At 42.9% G+C, this 10,570-nt stretch overlaps 1 protein-coding gene across 1 annotated transcript in view; it reads right to left on the reverse strand.

Moving 5' to 3' along the window:
* Positions 1 to 9,095, reverse strand: part of GDA (guanine deaminase) — a 32,383-nt gene extending 23,288 nt beyond the window's left edge. The window contains exons 1-3 of the mRNA XM_055699320.1: positions 8,836 to 9,095; positions 3,566 to 3,654; positions 1,703 to 1,874 (exon numbers count right to left, since the gene is read on the reverse strand). Of these exons, the coding sequence (XP_055555295.1) occupies positions 1,703 to 1,874; positions 3,566 to 3,654; positions 8,836 to 8,958 (384 nt within the window). The 5' untranslated portion in view covers positions 8,959 to 9,095. The remainder of the gene's footprint in view (positions 1 to 1,702; positions 1,875 to 3,565; positions 3,655 to 8,835) is intronic.
* Positions 9,096 to 10,570: the final 1,475 nt, after the last annotated feature.

Consider the following 10,570-nt stretch of genomic DNA (forward strand, 5'->3'; position numbering starts at 1 on the left):
TGGCTAGAGCCAATTATTTGACAAACACAAAGCCAAGCTCTGTCTTTTCCTTACAATATTTAAATTAAAGCCAAAAATTTAAAAAATGTCTTTAAGGGTTCCTAAAATTTCATTACTGAGACAAATTACCTTTTCCTTTCTTAGCTTTTAAATCCCAGAATTCTCCACTTCTGGATTCCTAACATCATTGTTAAATGAAAGCTAAAAACGTGGTTTCTAAATCATCAGCATCAAGAACTGGCTTTCGTAAAATTTGAGGGACCAGAGCAGGTTCCAGCTAAAATCTGGCAAATTTCACCTCATCTGTTTCTTTTACCTGGTATAGAAAGTGTTTATTTGAAACAGAATTTTGGTTTAAAAAAAATCACTATGTTTTCATTACAACTCCAAAAGTACAAAGACACATATGAAACAGCATCTGCTTCCTGCAGGTTTAGTCCTGTTTCTAACAGTTGAAGGTTATTATCAGCCCCATCAGACATTGCAGAGCAGCTGATATTCTGAAACATTTTGGGGTGAAAACATTTTCCTGACCTTGTCCCATTTGATAGACATAGGGAGAGCCTAACCATTATGCTGAAGCTCCTACAGGTAACTCCCATCCCTCACTGGCAGTTCTTTCCCAAGTGATGTTACTAAACACCCTGCACAGCAAGTACTTTAGCTGTGCTAATGTCACCCAGTTTGAACTGATGGAGACAGTAACAGTATGTTGAGGCACACAGCTGGAACATGAGATCACTTCAATGTCTTAAGTAGCTGAGGGCATGTGTGCTTGTCACTAGAGTTTATGAGCAAGCTGCTCCTTTGTGTTTTTATTATGGCAGGTGGCAGAAAATAATTTTCTAAAAAAATTCTGTGGCAAGGACAGTATAAGTCTTTATTTCAGATTCACTACGCTATAATTTTGACACATGTTGTCACAGTATTAGACAAATGCAAGGCAACTTATGCTGACCAAATCATTTAATCTGTTGAAGATATTTCAGTCTACATATTAAAGGATACATTTCAGCTATAGGACAGAATCAGTACTCTGCAATGTGACTGAGCTGCTCATTGTTCATCAAGTGGAATTTGACCTTAAAGCCTTTATATTGCTTAGAATCAGTCTAGATCAAACACAGTATCTCTGTGTCACAACACTGTTGACAGACTTCAGCTAAAGCCCCTGCAGTGAAATATATTCCTGCTCCAAGGATCTCAGCTGTAGAAACGTCTTTCTTAATTACTCCAGAACACCCCAGATTTGTTGCCCGTGAGAAGCATCTTCTCTTTCATGTAATCTTTGCAGAAGACAATTCCACAAGAGGCTTTTTGTGCAGAAAAGGAAATATACTCTGACATAATTTTTTTTTTTACCATGCTTAGATATTTCTGCATTGATGTTGTCAGCACCTGCTGGCTACACTAGCTCTGAGAGTACTCTTAAATGTTGGTCATAGTACTCAGATATCAGAAAAAATTATAAACAAGTTCATTGTTATCCATATGATCAAATGAACTGTCTTACCAGCAAAAACAGAACAAGACTGGAACTAGCAGGTGACAATCTTGTCTGGCAATTAGAACTGCAGCTATACTATCTGGTCTTCATGACATTAAAACATGCTTTACTAATTCTGCTGACCTTCTGAAAACATACATATATTTCACAAATATGAGTGTCGTCAAGAAGGTAAATGGCATTTGCAGTACTTACAACAACTCTGGTGTACACTTCTTCTGCAAAATCACTGTCTTTGTATTTGGCTTCTGTTGGGAATGTGTAGGTAGTCAACCACTGCAAAAGAGGCAGATCTACTCTTGTACCAGTAAATGAATACTGAGGGGCATGAATGTGTGTATCAACCATTCCTGGCATGAAGAATTCACTAGGGAAAGAAATGAGAATTACAACAGTCCAAAACAGCACAAAATTTTCCACAGTAAGTAGTTTTGCTTTAAACAGTATGTTTGAGCAAATTCCACCAGAGTAAATGGCAAGTACAGATTACCTTTCCTCTTTCAGCATCAGCATATCAATTCCTACTGTGCTACCCAGACCCCTTTTATGGTATGAAGCAGTTGAATAACTTTTACACAGACTTACATAATAATAACTTTTATAAAGACTTGCTTATAGCTAACTGAGAGAAAAACAATATAAGAGCATGATGAATCCAGTTATCTTTAATATTTACGCAGACTAAATACCAACACTGAATAAAGCCAAACAGACTTCACAATAACTAAAATTACCCCACTGCAGAACCCACCCAAAAAAGAGATTTTGGCACAGTCTTCCTTTCTAGTAAGGATATATTTGGAATGTCTCTAGCTGACAGGCCATTACATTTACAAAACTGTACCAGTTTTTCTCTGCATTATATACATGTCTATACATACATATATTCAATCAATTAATTTCAAAGTTTAATGGAAGAACAGCCACTGTGTCTACAAATGAAGACACAGACACCAGTGAAAAAAATCTTTGCTCAATATCTTGAGACGAAAAGCATATTTACAATGGAACTGTAATATTGTCTGTTGTCATGTAGTGTTCATGCAGTAACAGGGTGAATATATTAACATCACCAAGAAGTTGCTATAATTATTTTGGTTTGTGCTGGAACTCCATACAGTATAAAATTTCTCTCACTCTCCTTCTCCCAGACTAAGGAATGAACGGTGATTTCATCTCTTTGTAGTTCCCCTTCCTGTTTTCCTGCACACTAAAAATGCTGAAAGATCTTTGTCAATCTGATCCATGCTCCCAGAACCTTCCATTTTCCTCAGGCTATTTCAAGTGAAGAAAACATCTGATGACTCATATATACTGTACGATTAGCCTTCCAACAAAGAACACAGATTTTTTAACAACTGAACACTAAAATGATGCAGCAGCAATAGATTCCAAGCCACAAGTTGTTTATAGTTCTGCTACTGCATGCAAAGCAAGAAGGTGCCATCCAAAACTATTTCACTTCACCAGAAAGGCAGGGGATTTCACTGGCTGAAGAAAAAAGAAATGCTCTAGCTGCCAATACATTTAGAAATCCAAGGTTCTGTGTTTAGAAGGTTTAAATCTTCTAATTTTATTAGTTTTTACTAAGGACTGTGTCAAAGCCCAAGCAATTGAGTTTTATATCTGTAGTGTTAGTGTTACCTACATTTACAAAGTCTAGAGTTTCAAGCTACTTAGGCAGAGCCCACTGCTAACAAAATGGACATAAAATTTAATCTGAAGGACGTATGTCATTTACTTCTGTAAGCACAGAAGAGGTCATGTAAGAAAGATAAATACAGCATTTTGTTCTGTGCACTGTAATTCAGCCAGCACAATTCAGCCATGGCTGCCGTTCCAAACTAAGGAATGCAAACACCGTACAGATTGTCCACCCTCCAAGTCCCAGGACACGGTCAGCTCTTGGGTTAAGATCCCTCACAGAGCTGAAAAAGAGTTTTGCCCATGAGATTTGGTTTAACGTCCTCCCCACCACAACGTATTCAGAAAGACTTGCATTACTTCACTCAGAGAATAAACGGCATTTGCTGAAATTAATCTAAACAAAACACATACTAGTTACTCAGTTCTCTTATGTCAGATGTTTTGAACCCCCACTTCTCAGCCAGTTGCTCTTGCTGATCAGTTTGTTCGAAAAACACAATCTAAAAGAAAAAAAACCAAAACCTAGTTAGATTCTTTACGCCTGTATCCCACATCAGCTTTACATGAAGGCAAAACAAGTCATAGCTTAAAACAGATTTTACACACTTACTACAAAGGTGATAGGTTTGCATTGAAATACTTGTTCTTCCTGACTATCAAGCATGATTTTGAAATACCTACTTATAATCCAGTGAATAACCGCGCCCACTTTGTAACTTGTAAGAAAACAATTAATTCATTCTCAAGTAATACGCAGGCAAGACTGCTCAGACTTCAGCATCCACTGGCATTCCTGTAACATACCGCAATGCTAGCAGTATGGCTGCTCATCGTGGAGGTATGCGACAGCCTTATGGGAATGCAATTATAGTACTCAAAACCAGAAGGGTCAAATTAATTGCTTTGCCTAGGACTAACTGGCACTGAGCTAAGTATCTCCTAATTTTCTGCTCACATCATTAATGTTGAGGTTTTTTTTTTTATTTTTTAAGTGCCTACGTACAGAAAAGGAATTGAGGAAAAAAATGCGGATAATGATTTCAGTTTCCAGAACAGACTAAAAGCATGCTCAAGATCTTTGTTTATTTAAAAAAACCTGCAATTTGGAGCCTATCTCAGCCCCGTTTGACTCTTCGAGAACATCAACTCTACCACTACTGAGTTTCTGTTGCTAAGTCACAATTTTAGCACACTTACTGTTTATTTTTAAATTCCATGGTGTTTTAGTCTACAACACGACTCTTGGCAGCTGAATTCTCCGCTTTTTAATTCTCTGGTCTGGCAATAATATGCATGAAAACTCTCCAAAAAATGAAGAGCGGAGAGTCTAGGAACTACAATGCCCACTACAAGCTCCAAGCAGAAACCAGGTTTCTGCAACACTTGACAGAGTAAAGGATGCATCTCCCAGCCAATGACTGTCTACCCTGAGCTTTCAGGAATTCTAGCCTAACCACTGTTTCTGTCAGAAACTAACTCACAGTCTTCCAGCTTCCTTGGTTTAAGACCTCATTCCTCTAAGTTCAAGGGAGTAATCTTAGTGCTATTGGTATCTTTCTGCTCCTGTGAAGATGCCCACACTGAGTACCTGTATCACCCTCAGGCCAGCAGTTTCTAAGGCAGCAATTAAAAATATGTAAAGGCAAGATAAAATAGTTGTAAAAAGGCAACAGGAAGGAACTTAGGAGGAAGATCAAGAGGACCAAAAGAGCGCTGTTTGGCAGTTAGTTACACGCCCATTTTTTTTAATATATATGTGACATTACCTTTTGCAGTTTCTATTTGTTCTGTAAAGAAAAATAAGCAAAGGCTGCTCAACTGTAGACAAGAGGGTTTTGGTTGCCTAGCCTTTTAAATGCACATATGGCTTATATGATTTACACTGTCTGAAGAGCAGATGTTTAAAAATTTTAGTCAGAAATAAACCTGTTAAAATCATACAATATAAATAAATACCACGCTAGTGAAAATCGCAAGAATATTGTAGTCCGTTAATACTTCACATGAAGCTGCATCTTTCTCCTTCTAAAGAGGAATATAGCCAGCTTAACTAGCTATGTATCTGCAGAGGGCTTAGAATACAGACCCACTGAAATTTCTGATCAGCAGTAAAGAAAATGTCACTTAGATGCTGAAGTCAAAATGGATGCAGAATGAGTAATGTTAGAGTTGCTGGTGTGGGGGGGTGGGGGAAAAAGGAAAAAGAGAGAGAAATATGCAACACCAGATGACAAATTCTGGAAACAGAGGTTGCCATGGAAAAGAAATTACTATTATATACTCATAGGGTGCAGATAAATAAAACACTTAAATCATGGAAAAATGAAGAAAATAGGTTTCAAAGGAGCCAGACACATGAAATCAACCCTAAACCTGACATTTGGTTTGTTAATGTTGAATGCAGCTATAGATGAATCAGCAAGACATATCTTCTTTTCAAACATGCTTCCCAACAGAACTCTTTGGTTACCCAAAAGATGTTCTCCATTGCTTTAGGATATATTTTCTCTAGCCACCTTTCTAAAACTGAATGTTTTAGGGTCTTTGAGGTCTGAGGCTTGGACATTTGCTTGAGTATTTGGTTGTACATCCAAGGTAACCAACCTGTTGCACTGATCCTTTAAATTAGTTCTGGACCTTAGAACTGTAAAAGCAAGAAACAACTTCACAGCAGAGTCAAAAGAAGTGCACAGGCAACACTAAGACCTTCAGGTTGCAAAGAAGGAAGTCACAGAGACTAAGCAGCACTTTGGGAAAGGTGTATCACATCAACGGCTGCTAACACCAGTGCTCAAACACATCGATCAGTTCTGATGTGTCACCCATGTGATGGGGCTAAAGGATCCAGAGACAAGGATCTGAGACCCCCCCCTACCCTGGTGCTTAACTTGACTTTTTTTATTCTAAAGGATGCCCAAAGCTCCTCCATCAACACATAGATGGTCTGCTAAACTATGCATTAACCCTGACATGGTAGACGCTAACTCCTTCCAAGCACCACAGTGCAAATAACTTTGCTACCAAAAGAATGGAAATGAATGATACTGGCTGAAGGAACGCTGTTTTTTGATCCAACAGCGCCTGTGTTACTTCTTTCTGGCCATGACATTCATACATGAACATGAGCAAGGGATCCATCCTTCTTTTCCGTCCCACACACTTCTCTTCCCTCTTTGTTTCCACAATAATTAGCTGACCTCTGCAACTAGAGACATGATGTCTACTGCTTGCCTAGTTCCCAAAACTAGAATGTGAGGATAGATGAGAGACAGGAGCACTCACTAGACCCAGCTCCTGAACAAACAGCCCAACCTGTGGAGAAAGGCTAAGCAACGAACATCCAGACGGATGTTGGTACCTTAGTACCTTCCTCCTTGAACAGCTAGTACATATCATTTGCTATCCTAGCTGGCTTAAATAAAAGACTCAATGTTTGGCAGTACTTAACAACTGTTAAGTACCCCTATTCCACAGCTCTTGCTCTTTTCATGCCTCCAACAGGAGCTTTTAGCTTAATACTTGTTCAATTTACTTAATATTGTACTCAGCTAAGTTAATTTCACCAAGATTTCAATGACAACTCACATTTTGCACTTGTCTCTATTTTCTTTACCCTGAGGAATACTACTCTTTGTTTGCCATTCTTCAAGAGCAGCACCACTCTGCTCTGCAAACCACTCAAACTCAGTCCTGATTTTGCTAACTTAACGATAACTTGGGTCTCCATACCTGACAGCAGTGTTTTCCTTGCTAAAGCTCCCTTTTCAATTACAGGCAAAGCACAGAGAGCCGACATTTCATTTGTGGCCTTTACCAACCAAGTATCCCCACGTGCAGTGGGAGTCTGGGCAGTGTTTCTGTGGCACTGGCTGTATGATCCTGTCCCTTGGAGGACAGGGACTCACACTGGAGAACAGGACCTGGCTGTTCACAAAAGTTGATCTATTCACCCTGTCAGAGGCAAGAGTCTTCCACAGTCAGTTGCAGTCAGCAACATGAGGCAAAAGAACAAGTCTTACTTAGTTTAACTTACTTCTTTGGGAGTAATACTGAAACAGTTTTGGTGTAAATTTGGACAATAAACGTATGCAATTTTCTAACCAGCTTGTCCTTGAAAAGCTAACTCTTCTGTGATTCCAGCAGAAGTTCTGCATGAGGTAAAATTACGAGTAATAGGATAAAGGGTACCATAACTAACTGTATCAGACCCTAGAATAGTAAAATGCCAAGAATGTGTATTAAAAAGTGAAGAAAATTAAAGTCCTTGTTACTGTATTCTAGTGGGAATTTTATTTTTGGACAACAGAGTTTTACTGGAAAATATATTTTTTTTAAAGCAACTGCATGAGAATGTGTCAATTTATATGCAAGGAAAACAATATCCAGTGAATCCTTGTTCACTAGGAGAAGGGAAGACAGTGACTGAGAGCGCAGATTCCTAGGTACAGCTTACTAAGATACCTGTTTTTCAAACAAATCACTTAAAGCCTAAGGATGCTGAGTAGGGACACTTTTACAGAAATTGTCATTAGAGAGAGACCAGAATGGGGTATGAGTTTCTGCCTCCTGCACCCGAGTTACACAAACCAAACTATTTTGTCATTCAGCTCCGTTGTCTTTAGTTGACAGCAACCAATACAGTTATGGAAGTCTTTATTCCTCTCCCATACATCAAAATACCACTTCTCATAGACTTTGCTATGCCTTGCACCAGACTCCCCAAGAGCTGTAAGAGGGCTGCCCTGAAACAGACACTCATGGACTTGGATGAACAGAGAAAATAAACTCAGTAAGGGCCCAGTGTGCTTTGCACAGATTTCAAACGCTACTGAACCCAGACACACTGATGCCTGTTATTTAGCTGCAAGAAAGAAAAAGACCTTTTTAAATTATATATAGGGTACCTACATATGTTATTGAGTGTATAAGGAGAATTCACTAATCTAACAATAAGACATCACCAGTCTACCTACACAACGTGCACGGTCGTTAAGGGAACGGTACAGCTTCCCTGCCAGAATCAATCCTGCCTTACCAGTAAATGCAACGCTTGCTCTAAACTTGGCTTGTACCACTAATCGTTGTGCCCAACATCATCATTTTCTTAACCCTTTATGGGCATATGTCATGTTTCCTCTTGTGACAAGAAAAAAAAAAAAAAAAAAAAAAAGCCTCACTCAGAAGGCTGTGCATGAGTAGAGCGAGTACGCTGCAGTTACAGCCCGTGCTGTGATAGTTTGCGAACGGGAAACCTGCCTGTGAAACTGAAAGAAAACTGAGAGAACCTGAAGGAGCGCCCGGCCCCGGCGCGCTGCTGCCCTGGCGGCGAGTGGCACCCTTGGGGACAGGTCTGGGCCACCCGCAGGGCCGTGCCGGGGGAGCCCAGCGCGCCCCGGCTACCCCGTCCTGCCAGCACGACACCCCGGCTCGGCGGCCCGGCCCGCAGGCACCCGGCAGGTTGTGTGCGCATTTCCCGCGGCCTCCCTACGGACCGGCGGAGACGGCCCTACCCCTCACTCACCGCGCCCGGGCCGGGCCCGGCACCGAACAGGGTCACCGGACCGGAGCGGGGCGGAGCGGGGCGGGGAGGGCTCGGGCCGGTGCCTCGGGCATCTGCTGACACCGCCCCCGGCCCCCCGCCCGGCCCCCGCACAGCACCCCTGCCCCCGGCCCCTGCTCACCGTCCCGCTATCGTCCACCCCCAGCAGGTGTCCGTGGCGGATCTCCATGGGCGCCGAGCGGCTGGAGTGCACGAAGGTCCCCCTGAAGACGTGGGCCAGCGGCGGGCGCTGCGGGGAGCCCATGGCGGCAGCGGGCGGGCCGGCGGGGCTCGCTTCGCCGCGGCGGACGCTGGCTGGGAGCTGCCACCCAGCGAGCTGCCGCCCTTCGCCGTCTCCCGGTGCCGGCGGCGGCTTCCTGAAGTTGTCACCATTTCCCCACCCCCTGGTGACTTTCTTCGCGGGGAGTGGTTTCGGTGTGGGGACGGCGGGAGGCCGGGCAGCCCCCTTGCCCCGGCGCCGTCGGAGGGAAGCGGGGCGGGGTGTGGGGGTGGGCGCTCTGGCGGGCGGCAGGGACGTGGCCGCGAAGTGCGCGGGGTGCTCCCGCTCCAAGCCACTAGCCACCACCCCCTCAGGGACGAGTCCTCTGCCGTGTGAGAGCGCAAACGCCTGGAGCAGTGCCCCGTGGGTCCCGGGGTCCCGGTTACTTCCCGGGAAGCGGCGGGAGGTCAGACCAGGCGCCTGGCTGCGCTTCGGGAGCGTCTGGCAACGCCCGCAGCCAGCGCCGGGGTGGTAACCGCTTTCAAAAGTTTAACGTAAAAAAGCTTGCCCTGCCACAAGGTGCCAGCAGCTTGTGACCTGCTGCGGTGTGCCTGGAGCACTAGGAAATTCACTGGACATTTTCAGAAAAATAGACTTAATTGTAAAATACCATTAACTTTAAACACGCATACTGAGGTGGCAGTTACTGCTTTGTTTCACCTGTTCTGCCGGACTCCATGCTCCGAGATTAAGCTCTCGGACTGTCTCCTCACTCGTTGGCCCCGGTACTGCATGTTAGTAGGGCATAGGAGCAGAAAATAGATGCCAGCTGAGGTACCGGAACTGCCAGGAGTAGGCAGCCAAATGCCTCGTTCAGTGGAGGTGGTCTACAGAAAATAACAGCCTCCAGAAAAGGAAAGGCAGAGAAAAACGCATTTTTTTAACCCAGAGAACCTCACTTCCAGAACCACATTCTGTTCCAACAACCAAAGTCAATCAGGAGCACATGCTAAGAGGCTTGCTATTGAGATTATTGGGATAAGACTTCCTGTGGGGCCAGAATGATGTGCACCAAGGATAACACCATGAGTATCCTCTGAATTCCTGTTTGAAAACACCTTTCTTCATCAGGTTGTGAAGCAGCAAATGAACTTGGCACCAAGAGCACTGGCACTCATTCTCAAAGCTGGATTGTGAAGTTTGTCATTACATAGTTTATTATTAAAAGACCTTTGCAATTCTTGCTGTGCTGACACTGTATAAATGCGTAGCAGATTCTCTCTCCTACAAGCTCTCCATATCTATGGTGGGAGGAGAGAAAGACACAGTGAGAAAGCACAGGATGAGTTTAATTTTGGTCTGCTATGGGCAAGTCACCAGCTTTTATCTTGCCTTTTTGCCTAAGAATGTTTTCTAGGTTGCTGTGAAAGAAGTTTAAAAAATAGTGGACTTACTGATAGCAGCTACATGATCTTACATGGACTTCGCTGTCAGCTTAGTCAGGCCATAGTGTCCAGAATAAATTGGACGAGTGGAAGTGACTCTTACGTGCCAATATTTGTAATTTCTTGTGAGAGGTCTTGTAGTTTAGGAAGACTCCCAATGAGGTAAAATGGATTTTTTTTCAGATACATGGCAGTTTTTTATTGTATTTCTA

The sequence above is a fragment of the Falco cherrug genome, chromosome Z (assembly GCF_023634085.1).
Source record: "Falco cherrug isolate bFalChe1 chromosome Z, bFalChe1.pri, whole genome shotgun sequence".
NCBI classification, from domain to species: domain Eukaryota; kingdom Metazoa; phylum Chordata; class Aves; order Falconiformes; family Falconidae; genus Falco; species Falco cherrug.